Below are 16,276 nucleotides of genomic sequence, written 5' to 3' on the forward strand. Positions count from 1 at the left end.
TTACATCCATGTTTAGAAATCAATTAGTTAAACAAATACTGAAAGGAAATTTAGAAAGTTATTCAATATCATAAATCAACTGAGGACTATATAGTTTGACCTTAGTGGGCAGCTTTTTCATGAAAAAAGTAGTTGTTTTGGTCTGATATTTTATCAGACTTCCTTATGTTGTATTATGTGTAATTAAAATAGCTATAAAACACGAAATACCAAATACAAAACATGACAGCTTACTACATTTTTTGTATCTAGTAATTATTTTTCCTATTTCAGAGCCATTTCTGTGCCATCATCCCCTGTTGAAGGAAAGGCTAATATCACCAGAGCCAAATCCAATCCCTTCTTTATTCCCTCAAAGGAGCCACCAAGATATGATGAGGCTGTTAAAAATATGCATAACCTTGCTCAGGTAAATACAATTGTAACTGAATTGTGTCAGTAGACCTGATAAGTTGGATTTACATCAATAGGTGTCTGTTAAAAGTTACTGGTACCTGAATATACAAATTTCCTTTATAGACAATGCACTTACTTTTTAATCTAACCTGATCAGATGAATCTGGAAAAAAGAGGCGCAAGATACCTAAAGGAAAATGAAAACTCATAAGTTAAAGAGATATTAAAAATGAAAAACTTGTAAGTCAAAGAGCTAGGAAAAATGAAAATTCATAAGTCGAAGAGACGAAAATCATGACTTAAAAAAAAAGCCAAAGAAAAACAAGGAAATGCCATGTAAAATCTGAATCATGAGTAAACCTGACCAAAAACAGGTAAAACTATTTAAGTTACCAGGGTAAGATTAATTTAATAGACTGATTTTTAAACAACTGTATGAAGCAACTTTACACAAGCACTGGTGAGAGTGCCTACTGCCTGGTTTACTATAAAATTCAATGAATTTCTTTGATTGTAGGGTGGACTTTCAATAAAGTCAGAACCTGGTGTTTCCTCTGCCTCTACACAGGCAATGACCAAGAGTATCAGTACACCAATCATAAAGAGCCAGGCTATGGATGATGTACTAGAAATATTGATTAGACATGGAGGTTTGTTCATAACTATATGCAAAAACATTAATCTCATAAAAAATAGATCTCACATTTATTTCAAGTATTGTTAGGTCTAAATGATTTTCTGAGAGTTGTTGATGCACAGAAATTATTTTCTTTCCATAAAATAGTATGACGATGTAAAAAACATGGTAGCCTCTGAAAACCAAACAAAAAAAGATTATGTTTGGGAGGGGAAAAAAAGATGAACTCCAGCACATGAATGAAACACTAAATAAATCTTAAGAGACCAATCGAGTCATAGTAAAACTATAATATCAGACCACAAAAGTCAATAAAATAGCTGAAAGATTTAATACTTATTCTTATTATTGTTATTCACAAATTATCTCTTTAACAGAACTACCTCCAAGTGCTGCACAGGAGCCTCCTCCAACACCAAAGACCACAGCTCAAAGTTTGTCTTCATCCACAGTAAATAGTGCCACAAGTTCCTATGGAGGACTTACTTCTAGTGCTGCAGGACAGTTTCCACAATTCAAAATGACACAAGCTTCAACAATGCCAACAACATCAACGACCAGTGCGACTGATGTGGTGTCATCATTATTGAATAGTTCACCATCATATTCTTTGATAAAAAGTGAACCAATCACACCGCCATGTTCAGTTGCTATGACAACTACATCAGACAATTTTAATTCTGATATATTAGACATTAATGAAATGCTAAATCAGGATCTAAGTTCCATGGATTGGACATCAGATTCGCCATTTACACAGTTAGACTTAAATGAAGGAACTTGCCTTCCATCAGAATTAGATAAAAATAACCAATCAGAAGACTTTTTACATGTACCTCAAGGAATTAATGGTATGAAACAAGGAACAGTGCATGGTTCAGAACCAGACATAGCTGCCCTTGGAATCAATGACTTAGAAAATTCTCAGAACATAAACATGCAGATGGATGTTTCTGATTGGTTAGATGTGATCATGCCCAGTACAGGGCTAACCCCTTTGAGTGCCAATGCACCTGTTGCGTTTCCATCAGACCCTATACTTACTCCTAAAACACAACAAGAAGTTTTAGACTTGTTTAATTTTGAAGATACAGACTTTAGCCAAACAGACATGCAGAGTGGTATAAATTGGGAGAAATTGACTGAAACAAATATTAATTAGTGAATTGTGGAGTATTTAATCTCGTTTTGTAGGTTGCAATTTAAATTTTTTATTGTTGCTTTTTCTTGCAGCTTTGGACCAATTAAGTGCAATGGGAGACATAATGATAAGAAGATTTCCTAAGCTTATCTTGCAGTGCTATGTTTTGTTGTTGAATTGAATTTTTATTGTATTTATTGTTCAGATTTTATATTTATTCTATTACATCTCTGAGTTCTCCTTGAGGTCAGTGTCTGTGGATTTATTATGGGGTAATTTTAGGATACTAATCAAAATAAAAGAATGTTCCTCCAGATCTAAAATTTGAATTTTGACAGGAGACACAAATTTTGCTTGTTAAAATTATATTATATTTTTTCTCTTTACATAAGTGATACATCTTTGATATCATTAAGCATAGTTTCAATTCACTTGCATTTTTTTATTCATGTTTATCCATAGAACTTGACTTTAGGGAGAAACTCGGAAGCTGTATTCTGTGTGGTCCAATTTGTATATAATATCTTATATTTATGAGTGGGAGTGTCCTGCTAAAATGCTGACAAAAGTTTTGTTATGTGTTTTGGGTCCATTCTTATCGGATTGTTCATATTGTTGCATTTTGATTTTTACTTTTGTAACAAAACTTTTGTGATCGAGCTTTTTCCCTTATCATTAATTTATTCATTGTTTCATCATCAATGTATTTTTCTATGAGCATTCCATCACAGTTATAACAAAAATACCTTAGGTTGATCAGAGTTGAGTGTGTATTTCTTTAACTTCAGCAGTTCTTTCTTATATTTTGGCTAGCCATATTAAATGAAAAAACACTTATATCAATAAAAAATGAATTCAAAAAATGTGTAGAGAAAAAAAACTATCTTTCAGAATAATGGGTAAAGAGAGTACGGAACATACTTAACCCTTTCCTCCATAATGACGCTTTTTGACGCCACCCCCTTTACTCCATAATGAGGCCTTTTGACGCCTGTGTAGTACCTCAGTTGAAACACTTTGACTACAAAATGTCTGCATCAGACTTAAAAAAGTTTGTATCCAATATGAAAAGGATATTCATGAGAATATCTGACTTGAATTTCATTGATGAAATATTCGTTTTTCACAATGCATTATAACTTTAAACTTTATGTTTTTTTTTTTTTGGTTGAAAAAATCCTATGCGAATCAAGTACGTGAGAGAAAAAAAATTTATGGAGGAAAGGGTTAAACATAAGATTTGAGTTACTCATCTTTACATCCAAATATCTGTACAGAAAACTTTTAATCGTTTTATTTTGTTGTTGGTTTCTTAATTATGAATTTGTAATGAAAGTTGCCAAGGTGATGTTTGCAGAGTTTTCAGCATCAACAATTGTTAAAGTTTGTGGTTAGGTTATATATTGTTGGTAAATATACATCATCATTACCAGTTAATGAAATACACATTCAACTTTGTTTAAACTTATTTCTTTTTGGGTTATGGTAACTTTCTTCCATCAGCAAGGTGGCCATACCAGATTTATAAATTAAGTGGGGACCATTAATATAATATAAAATGTACCAAAGTAATAATTATGTTGGTCAGATATTGACCACATGTTGAGGGCACATAAAATGACCATTCTATAAAAGTTTCTAAATTTAGAATAGGAAAGTATGTGTGAGGGAATGTGAAAGTAGGCAGTTTACTTAGTTATCTGTAAACACATCATACAAGTCATACAAGTATCATTAAGACAAATGTACCCACTTTTAAGTGCAAAAATACAGCTCTATATTAATATGGTAAAAGTTTCTGTAAAAAAGTGTTACGACAATACTGAATTTAGATCAATTGTTGTTTGAAAAAAAGAAACTCAGATGATAATATTTTATTTTCAGTGCTCTTGATTAATCAAAACAAATATTCATTATGTACTTGATTTCAGTTTGATTATTAAACAGCTATGAACCTTAATTCATTAAAGTTTGCATGCATAGGAAATGAATTTGAAAACATAGCTTAACTTAAACACTCCTTTACATTTTATTTTTTTCTTGAACCTATCAACAAAAAGTTGAAGATAATAAAACATTTCACCCTATTGTGACCAATTACAGATAACTAGGTATATAGATTAGTGTAGATTAGTTAATGTATGAGTGGTTGCCTCAGTCAGGAAAACAATGCTCAGTATAGCTACTAAACATTCCCCAAAACTGGTATCACCACTTTGCCATCAGTCTTCTTTTTAGAATTTCATTCCATTTTGTTTCCTGGTAGATAAGTAGGTCAATAGAAAGCAGGTTGGATTTTTTGAAGGTTTTCTTGCCAAAATTAATAAGGCCATTTTCTACTTACATTCTGTTATGTTTTGGTTTGAATCCATAAAATAGAGATTAGTTATATATAAATATGGAGTGTATGTTTTTTTATACTATAGTAATGATAAAGATGTTTGTTTGATTTTAGGGGCATTATGAGTTTAAGGTCTTTCAATCGAGCAATTGGGGTCAATGTGGATATTTTTAACCAGAAGGAAATTATCTGTAGTATATTTTAGTAACAAGAATCAGTCAAGCACATACAATATAATAATTTAGAGGGAAACATTAGTGCTAATCTACAATGTGGATCATTGTGGGAATAGTCTGTCTTCCAGCTGTCGATGTGCACTTGTAAAAAGCTGTATAAAAATGTCACCTTTAAATTTACATAAATTTGGTTAGTGATAAAAAGTATAGAATAGAAAAGTAGCCAAAATTGGTAGAATTTATTACTTAACTCATAATAGCTCAAACAGTTTTTGCATGACTTATGTTAAAGTAAGAGATAGTAAGACCTATTTTGTACATAGAGAGAGTTGCATGATTTCAGGTTAGGACTGTACAGTTTGTTAATTTGTTATCAGTGAACAAATCAAGACAATTGCATAATAATTCAAATTATTATTTGATAATGAAATTTAAGTAATTATGACAAGGCCTGTAAGACAACTATGATGATGTAAGCATGCATAGTAGAAGAACATATACTTTTAATGTTAGTTAATTCAGTAGTCACCTGTAATTAAAAATATTTCCCAAAATACCAGTGCCATACTTTGATAGTTTTTCTTTTGGTATATCTAAAAGAATCTTGGACAATACAATAAGCTTTATTCAGAGTCAGTACAATTTAACATACAAATATACAGCAATCTCTTATCACTACTGAATCAGTATATTCAAATCTTCAAACAGTGAATTCTGATCTTAGATACATGGTCCATGAAATAGCTTCATTATTGACCTTAGGGTTATTCTAAGAGAGAACTCCCTGTGCACATTGTGCCTTAATTGTTGTTGTCAGTTAAGTTATAATGTTAGTTCATTGTTTTGTCTCAATAATTAATCTGTACTTTTCATTGCTGATTAATATGTTAAGTTTGTCTAATACTTTACATTAGCAAAACTTGACTAAAATCTCTCTAATATGATATTATCTGACCCCAGTTGACTTACACAACTTTTGTTTAACATATTTGATAGAATGAACAAGTGGGCAAAGGAACATTTAAAATGATAGATTGATAACTCTATAATTTCATTTGTTTAAATCCAGAAGTTGTTAATACTTGATGTGACTATGTTATAAAAGTAATATACAACTTGACTAAACTTGGTTAAGGGACTGGCTATTAAAAGTTCTTAATGATGTGATTACCTTCTGTGTCCTTCATTCCACTTTTAATTGTTTGTCTGCAGATGTTTGCAAGCTGTTCCAGTGACATATTTAATGGAGTTATACCCCTTGAATATTAAAAGCTTACAGCTTGTTGAAGCACATTGAACAGAATTTTGTTAGCTTTCACTTTTATTACAAATTCAAATGTTTATTTAAAATATTCTGTGATAATTTTGCACCATAAAACTTACAAATTTGGTTTCGACCTATCATTACCAAATAAGTTGTAAAATAAAATCAACTCAATTAAAGAGACAAACCTTTGAACTACTGTACATTTAAGATTGCTTCTATCCTATGGTAATTAGTAAAGCATGTTATTGATAATTTGAGTGCATATGTACTTAGTATTGTAAAGAAACATATTGTAAACATTGAACTGATAGATATATAGTTTGTCATCAAATATACTTATTACTGTGTGGAAAAATTTTGTATTTTTTTTTTTTGGGGGGGGGGGGATTCTTTTTGGGGTCCATTGTTTTTGAAGTCTAGCTACACGAACATCTCTAAATTTAGCAACTAACTGCTTAAGTTTCTTTTGTACTTGATAAAATAACTTTGTACTTGATAAAATTAGTTGTACTTGATAAATGTACTTTGTACTTGATAAATGTACTTTGTACTTGATAAAATTACATGTACATGATATTTATTTTTAATGAAAATACAAGCATACATTATCTATTTATTTTTTATTCAAAAGTTCAAGTATGGTGTTGTTTTTTTGTTAACCAAAAAAAGTTTTAAATAGAGTAATTTCTTTAAGGTATACATAACTTGCCTTTCATTTTAGAAAAATCTTGTATTAAATTCAAATTTGGTATTTTTAAGAGATCAGTAACAAGTACATTGGGTGACATATACACAGTCAGTAAAGTTTTGTTGTGCCCTCGTATAATGTATGTATATTAATGATGTGATTGGATATATTTTCTTACATTATAATATGTTATTTGTTAAGTTAGGTCTACATGACATGGATAATGTTATTACTAAGGTTAGTTAGGCCGGTTGATAAATAGGTAGTCTCAAATTTGTGTGCACTGTCCTCCATTTTCCAAATATTTTTTTTATATATACATGAATGACAAATTCTTAATTTGTAAAATACAAATTAATTTCTTTTAGAACAACTAAAATTACATGAAAAGAAATGGATTTGATTAATTAAAAGTAGATATCCTAATTGAGTTTTCTCTGTATGAGCCTCCTTTATTTAGGAGCACCACCATGAGTTGTGGTGTACATTGTACAACGGAGGACATTTGGAGTCTGTCCTATATATTAAACTTACAAATAAAGAGAACAATTTTTTGTTTAAATTTTTTATAAACAGTAGTTTCTAGGGGAGCAGTTATTTACAGTATTGTGTGATGGATTTATGAATTGATATCAGATTGTGTTATCCTAACCCATGTTTAATAATGATTTAATTAATTTATATTGTTAGTTCTGTTGTGTTTGCTAGTGATCATGGTTGCAGTATGTTGTTAACAGATTGTGTAAATTAAATATGAAGTTGAAATGTACTTTTTCATGAAATTTATTTCAGATGAGTGATTTTGTCAGCTTTGCAATTAATTTGAGTTTTTTGAACCATTTTCCATTGCTCTATTTCATGTCACTAAGTTTCTAGGATTATTTTATTGAACTTTTTCCAAATGGATTGCCAGAAAAATTCAAAATACTGGTAACATGAATCAAATTAAATTAAATGCTTTTCTGCTATCTTAACTTAAATTTAATTCATCAAATAGTTGATATTAAAAGTCACATGCCTGTAATTACAAATCTATAAACTTATAAATTGGCATAATATCATAATCAGAAAGATCCACTTTTATTTGCTTCATTTTACATACGTGGTAGATTTTTTCAAATTAAATCATCTTTACATGACAGCTATAAATTTGTTTCCAATTTTCATGAAGCTCACTAGAACTTTTACTAGGAATCAATTTATTAGTCAAACTTGCATATTAATCACAATACTAATCTGTTTTTGATACATTTAGCCATCAAAATATAGAGTAATTTTAAAGGAGTATACTCGCTGAACAAAATAAAAATCATGTATACATAAAATAAAACATTTTTTTTTTAAATTATGCACTCTATTAGAATGTAGATATATAATTAGTTTTTTTTTCAGTTTTGCATTCCACTAAAATATATATTTATCCATAATGTAACAAATGGCACACAAAATTGTTCCTTATATAGGCTCTCATGCAAGTTGAAGACAAAAAATCATGAAAAATTTACTGAACACATCTTTAGTAGAAGAATTTGATTAATGAAATATTAAGAGTTTTTATAGTCTAATTATTCATCCCATTGGCATGTACCTTAGTCAGTATTGAATGAACACTTTACCATGTGACAGATTAAAATTTAAATTCGGTGATTTTTTTGTACGGCCTCATTAGAGTTTAGTGTATTATTAGGGTCAAAATTTGTATTTATAGAAATTCTTGATTGTAAAATGATTTAGTAATTTTAAGAATACTATAGCATGCTAAGGACTGAAATTGCAGAATTATAGAAAATATAGTTGGCCTTCATGTTGTCACATGGTTAAGTAAATTGTTACAGAATTTTGTTACATTTGTTATTTTGTACATATATCAGTCTTGAAAAGACCCACATAGGTGTACATTACCTGGCTCTTTGTAAATGCATTTCACCATGTCATTACTTAGATCCAAATAAAACAGCTTTGATGTTGAACTGTTGTCTTCATTTTATATATCCATTGCTGTGATGGTTTGAATATTTCCCAGATTTCACCAGCTAGATTCAAATGGCTTCTTCACCAAACAACTAGGAAGTGCAATTGTTTACCATTGAAAAATAATTTGTATGCCCCCGCCGTAGTGGAGGGGGCATAAAGTTTTACCCTTATCTGGTAAAGGTACATCCCAAAGTAGATTAGACACTGTACCAAATATACAAATAAAGTATGATTCTCAATGAGGCAATATACCACCAGAGTTAAAATGAAGTAGTAGTTAGCAATGGCCACAATTGTGCCTTCAACAATCAGAAAAACCTATACCATTAAGTCAACAATGAAAGACCTTGACAAGAAAAACATGAAACTATTCTAACTAAAAAACTAATGGCCTCATTTATATGGAAACAATTATCAAAAACAAATATGACCGACATAAACTGACTTCAACCACTGTACTTCAGGCTTCTGACTTCAGACAGACAAACTAACGGCCTCATTTATATGGAAACATTATCTGACTTCAGACAGACACACAAAGAATTGGGCAAGTTTATACATGTTGGTGATTGCTCAAACTTCTTCTAACCTGGAACAATGGTGTAACAGCAGAACATAAAAACAAACTAATAAATTGTTGACAGAGAGATATGTCTCGCCTATTTTTAGACTATCAACTTTATAGAAAATATCCTTGATTGATCACAAGTAAATCAGATCATACAAAGCAAGAAAGTAAATCAGTTGCAATTGGCTGAACTCATAATATTGGTACAAGGCACAAATAACGCCAAGTAAAGAAAATAGACAACGACCAAAAATATAAGAGAACCTTAGTAGTTCAAAGCATTACATCATGTTCTCTCAATCTAAAGTAGCAAACAGTGGACATCCAACAGATTTAGCTTAAAGATGTCATGAACTGTCTTAGAAACCATATCCTTGGGTAATGCCAAAATTGTTTACCATTAAACTTTATAAATCAGGTGATCTTTAGCTGCGAAACATGGTTTGAGTTTTATAATTTCATTTGTGAACAATGAAACTGAGAATGGAAATGGGGTATGTATCAAAGAGACAACAACCCCACCAAAGAGCAGAAAACAGTCTTAAGGCCACCAATGAGTCTTCAACAGCAAGAAAATCCTGCAGCTCATGTGCTTATGCTAGCCCTAAAAGTGAAAATTGATGTCATACTTAACTCTAAAAGATATAAATGCAAGACTAACAAAGGCCAGAGGCTCCTGACTTGGGACAGGAAGATGCTGTACAATGTTTTTATCTTCCTGTCATAGTTGAGATCACAGGTTACTTCTAAATTGATGTAATGTGTCAGTTATTTCCCTTGGTTGCCATGTTTTGAGGGCATACTTGATAGTTTATTATTGATCTAACCAAATCTTAATATTTAGTACACACAATTCTTACTAGATCTAAGTGATGAAATAAACACAGCTTAAACAAAGAAAAGAAATACCGGTATTCTCAACTCAAATAACATCAATTGAACACTGTTTATAGTGGTAATATCACCATTCTTTTCTCATATTACTCTTTGTTATAAATGAATTGTCATTTCTAAAAATGGTGCAGAATTTAGCTTAGTTTCTAAATAAAGAAATACTTGGCATGAATAGTCTGCACAGACTTAATTTTCCAAAATCCATAAACATATGGTAGTTATTTGCAAATCTCAAGCTTGAGTCCACTACAGAGAAAACCTAGAAAGAACACCAGCACTGTCACAAACTGCTCAGCAAAGAAATTTGATTACAGAATTTTCTTGTACAACCATCATCATTATTTAATTCATAGCCATCAGCAATGTATGTGTAATTATAAATAACAGAAGATGTGGTATGAGTGCCAATGAGACAACTCTAGCCAATTCACAATTTGTAAATTATTAAGTAAACCATTATAGGTCACAAAGTACGACCTTCAACAGGGAGCCTTGGCTCACACAGAACAGCATAAAGGCCCCCAAAAATTACTAGTGTTTTATTAATGTGTTTACCCTCACTAACTCTCATAACTAGCAGTTAATAAGCAATATACCGGTACGTAATCTTACTGTTGATTTTTATTTCAATTCAATTCTTTATTTACACTCAGACACAAAATATGTGTTACATGAGGACAAATTACAAATCAAATACAATAAATGACAGAATAGACAGGTAACTATTAACAAAAGTGTAATTTCTAAGGATAATAAAACTTGTAAGATACATGCATCTTTCTAAATGAAGGTAGATAGTTTCTTAATAAATATAGCTAGATTATACAATAACTGACAGTGACACAATGACAGCATATTTTGCATTTTCAGTACAGATGGGTATGTTGTATAATATTTCGGTATATATTTCTTCCGAAGTTCAGTAATAGAACTATTATTACATACATATAAATAATGATATTCATCACCAATACATGATTCATTACATAAGGTACATATGCGATCTGTTCTAGCGATGTTGTACCATCTGCCAGTTTCCATAGGAATTTTTAGGTTACATGTTCTCAGTTTTGAAATCCAGATTCTTTTATCCTCTGGAAGACGTAATAGATAATTTTCCAGACCAAACTGAGATTTAAATAACTTATAATATTCGCCACGAGACGAGTTATCAATATTACTGGACCACTTTTGAAGAAACTGATCTTGAAGAATCTGTTTTATAACGGGTTTGAAAGTTGAATAATCAATGTATTGGTTGAAAAACATATAACCTAATCCTGAGTTGTCAAATATAGATTTTACAAATGACACCCATTTAAATTCACAAATACCATCAGCATGTAATTTGAAAATAAGCTTATACATAGAACTACTAAGTTTGTTTTCATTTTTAGCCATTCTACTCCAAAACGATAACATTCTTAATTTTACTTTAATTTCTAGTGGAAACCTTCCTAATTCGCCATATACCATAACATTTGGAGTACTTGATCTCACATTTAAGATTCTCTTGCAAAATTGTAGATGAACTTTTTCAATTATATCAATGTTTTCAAATCCCCATATTTCTGATCCATACAATAAAATAGGTTCGACAAGATAATCAAACAATTTAAGTTGTAGGTCAATAGGTAAATGTAAATTTCTAATCTTTGTATAAACAGCAAAAAGTGCTTTTTGCGACTGTTCTACAAGCTTTTTCTTTGCACAAACAAATGACCCATTATAATTAAGCAAAAGACCAAGATATGTATAGCTATCTACAATTTCAAGAGATGTACCATCAAGTTTAAAATCAAAATCCATTTTCGATTTTCTTTTGCTAAAAACCATCACTTTAGTTTTACCAATATTCACACTAAGTTTCCACATTTTACAACAGTTTTCAAAAACCTTGAGAGCATTTTGCATTTCATCATAATTATCAGCAAAAATAACAGTGTCATCTGCATACAACAAAACAAAAATTTCTAAAAATACATGTAATTCATTATAACATTTTTCTTTAATTAATTCTAGAGGTAAAACATGAAGTTCTCTAAAGTAATCTTCTAAGTCATTTAAGAATATGGAAAACAAAAAAGGGGAAAGATTTTCACCCTGACGAACTCCAATCATACAAGGGAAGAAATCTGATTTCGTATTGTTGTACTGAACACATGATTTGATATTAGTATACATATTATATATAACTTGGAAACATTTTCCTTTTATCTGGCTTTTTTGTAATTTAAACCAAAGTCCAGTTCTCCAAATGGTATCAAAAGCCTTTCTAAAATCTATGAATGTACAAAACAATTTTTTACCAAAGGACAAATACAATGAAACAAGTACATGTATGACAAATATATTGTCTGTAGTTGAATGCCCTTTCCTAAAACCGGCTTGATTTTTAGAGATCAATTCCAGTTCATTAGAAAAGAAATTCAGTCTTTCGTTTATAATCGAAGTGAAAAGTTTACCCAGACAACTAATGAGTGTTATTGCTCGAAAGTTGTCAGGATCTTGTGGATTTCCTTTATTCTTAAACACCGGCTTGATTATACCCAGGAGCCAACTATCTGGGATAATACCTGTGTCTAGCACAATGTTAAAAAGTTTACAATATATTGAGATAAACTCAGGTGGGGTGTTTTTAAGATATTCGTTTAGAATACTGTCAATCCCAGGTGCTTTACTATTTTTCAATTTTTTAATAGCTTCAGCAACTTCTGTCTGGGTTATAATCCCATTTAATATTTCATCATATATAGGATTTTCTTGAATGACAGCATCTATATCGATAGTAATATCCCCAGGTTTTATATCGTCTTGCATTTCATCCTCCGAATTATCAGAGTTAAGATTTTTGAAATATTCTGAAAAAGTTTCGATAGATATATCCGGACTATCTTTTTTAGAGTTACTAAATTTATTCAACAACTTCCAAAATTGCTTCGAGTCGGATTTTGAAAAATTTCGCAGCTCATTTGCGCACTTATCTTTATATTTATTAAAACTGTTGCTCATCTGCTTTTTAAACTCTCTGGATCTCTCATTGAGCAATAATCTGACATTATCGGATTTGTCATGCTTAAATTTTGCCTTTACCTGATGAAATGCATCCCTTTTCCCTCGACAAGCTCTATCAAACCAAGGTTTATTACTATTACTCGATTTATATGAACGAATATTCGAGTTGCCCAATACACTACTGGCTGTCTGGGTCAACACATTGCCAAGGTCATTGACAACCATATTTACCTGTTCAGTTGTAATGTTTTGGTTACTATCTAGGTCATCTAGCGCGCTGTCAATTTCACCTAAGCGATTTGATAACACCTGCTGAAATTGGTTAGCATGAACAGGATTCCACTTAATTTTAGTATGATCTAGGTCATTTATGTTTTTGGGATTTACTTGTTTCAAAGTCTGGAAACTCAAGGTAAAATGTATTCTGTTATGTACATCTGAGATCATCGGATCAAAATCTAATACATTAAAGTTTGTAATATAATTAAATAAATCAGGAGAAATAATCAAATAATCAATGAGACTCACATTTTTACACGTGGTTTTACCAATTGTATCATCAAATAATCTACCGTTAGCAATATACAATGAACACCTTTTACACATGTCAATTAATTTTGAACCAAACCCATTAGACTTTTTATCCTCTGACGATCTTTGCAAAGGGATATTGTAGTCGAATAAAAAATTGTAAGAATACATATTTTTAAGAGTATCTACATCCTGATTATCAGTTAAATCTAAAATATCAAATAGCGTATCATCAGGAACTATAAAATCAGGCATTGTTGCAGTTCTAGCATTAAAATCACCCAGCAATATTATAGAACTAGCATTTTCCGAAAATTGCATCATTTCTGTTTCAATTTCAGAAAACGCATTATCAGTTGAATACTTAGAGTACTCAGGGGGAATATAAACTCCTCCAGCTAAAATATTGGCCCGTAACCCAGTTAATTCCGGGGAAATTTCAAACCACTGAACATAGTCGGAATCAGTATCTAAAAATTTCAAATGTTTGTCAAAAATTTTCTTAAATGCTATTACAATGCCGCCTGACTTTCTTTCGAATTTTTTTCTGTGTTTTGCATAATAAGAATAATTTACAGGTAAGTCGAGTACATCATATTTATCGGTTTTTGTTTCACAAAATGAAAAAAAGTCATATTGATTGATTATATCACAAAAGTCATTATTCAGTAACTTGGATTTTAATCCACACACGTTTACAAAGGAGAATCGTAATGACTGTTCATGTGTGTCTGATGTGTTTTCCTAACTTCCGTGTACATGTTGATCAGGGGGTGCACCACGGGGTGGGGGCTCATACGGCTGGCCATCGACAATGAGTTGATCATACACAATTTTAGCGTTTCTACGGGCCCTTTGGAACTCTTTTAACTTCGGTACTAATGCCCGTCTACGATCATTAATTTCAGCGGGGTACTGCTGCTGGACTGAATAACGTGACTTATGCCTTAGTTTTGCTGGGACGACTCGAATCACACGTTGGTGGTCATCGTATTTTGAAAATTTCGCTATAATATTTCTCGGTTTTCCGTCATTTCTTGGTCTGAGTCTATGAACATTCTGAAAGGAAATTGTGTTGGCGTCTCGGATTTCAAGTTCAGTTTCGATAAAGTTTTTTATTACACTTTCAGTATCTTCTTTGGATTCATTTTCCTGCTCAGTTATACCACTAAAAATTAAATTATACTTCATTGAATGTGTTTGGAGCCTTAGAAATTGTTCTTTAAGTTCAAAGTTTTCATTTTCAAGATACGTGTTGACTTGTTCCATTGACTTTACTCGATCTTCTATGATGTAATGATGATTTTCTTCTTTTGCCAACGTATGTGCTTGTTGTTCTTGTGTTGCTTTAATGTTAGTTATTTCAATTTTCATATCTGTCATGTTTTTTTCAAATATTTGGAGTTTTTTGCTGATATCCTCCAATAAGTCAAGTTTTTGTAACTGTTGGTATATAACTATGTTAGAGTTGCTGACACTTTCTAGTTTTTGGTTCATAATACTCATGTTTGAAAACATCATCTGTATTGCAACATTGGGGTCTGAATTAATTGGTAGGGTAGCAGTTGATATAGGTAGCCCTGAATTACAGGAAGATATCTGTGGACACGGCATTGGAGACTGAGAGATGCGTTGAGGCTCATGCACCGGTGTACTTTGCAGAGGGTAAGGTGGTACCGGGGGTCTCTGAAATATTGATTTACTACAGTGCTGAGAATTAGGTTCTACAAATGAAACTGCAGCTGTGGGACTAATGTTTCCATGTAAAGATTCATGTGCTTCGGAAATAACTTGCGACAAGTCCATTGTTTTGTTTTGGTCTATTGTATTTGACGCCGCCATTTTTGTATTTGTTTTCTCCGGTGGGGTCAAACCTGTTTTAGATGAGTTGTTTCTTCGACGCTTTTTTCCCATTAAACCAGTAAATATGTCCAATAATCAATTGGGAATACACCAAGCACAAAAATGTTAATATATCTCACTAATATCATGGTGAAATTATAATTTTCGTTCTCCCACTACTGACGTGGACCCTGTCTATTCCGCCATTTTTTTTCTAAATAATTTGTAAATAATCAATTTGCTTTAGTCTAGAATTTTAGTATATTGAAGGACTTTTTGTCTTATTTTAAAAATATGCTTTAAGGTGGTAGACCTTGGTTCAGGGGGATAACTCTTTAAATCAGTTATGTGTTTGTTAAAGTCAAGTTTCATCAATGTTTTTTAAGCATTTACCTGAAACAGATTGGAAATAATCTATGTAACCTAGAAGCTTAGAATATATTTATGAAAATGGTTGACACAAACGTACTGATGATTTTAAGAGTTATTTCCCTTAACCTAGGTCTACCTCCTTAAATTGTAAAAATATTCGAAGTAGCTCTTGCTGCGATATAGCTTTTTTTGTGCTAATGCGGCGTAAAGAAACCATTAATCAATCAATCATTAAGCAATATAATTTTACTCTTTCATAGCAATGAATATCTCTCCCTATTGTGGTGGGAGAATATCCAAACCTTTAGTTTTTGTGTTTGCCATTTGTGTAGGTGAATACAAAGTATTTTCAATTTCATGATTTTATTTTTATTTGTACAAATATCTTCACAAAATTGTAAAAACTTTGAAAAATTATAAAAAGAAGACATTCA

The 16,276-nt window shown here is 31.2% G+C and overlaps 1 protein-coding gene across 6 annotated transcripts in view; it reads left to right on the forward strand.

The window, feature by feature from the left end:
• LOC143045445 (uncharacterized) overlaps positions 1-5,350 on the forward strand; it is an 81,005-nt gene extending 75,655 nt beyond the window's left edge. For all 6 annotated transcript variants that reach the window (XM_076217944.1, XM_076217946.1, XM_076217943.1 and 3 more), the window contains 3 exons: positions 274-409; positions 914-1,046; positions 1,411-5,350. In XM_076217944.1, the coding sequence (XP_076074059.1) occupies positions 274-409; positions 914-1,046; positions 1,411-2,195 (1,054 nt within the window). In that variant the 3' untranslated portion in view covers positions 2,196-5,350. The remainder of the gene's footprint in view (positions 1-273; positions 410-913; positions 1,047-1,410) is intronic.
• The last annotated feature ends 10,926 nt before the right edge of the window (positions 5,351-16,276 follow it).

Source organism: Mytilus galloprovincialis, chromosome 9 (assembly GCF_965363235.1).
Source record: "Mytilus galloprovincialis chromosome 9, xbMytGall1.hap1.1, whole genome shotgun sequence".
Lineage (NCBI taxonomy): Eukaryota > Metazoa > Mollusca > Bivalvia > Mytilida > Mytilidae > Mytilus > Mytilus galloprovincialis.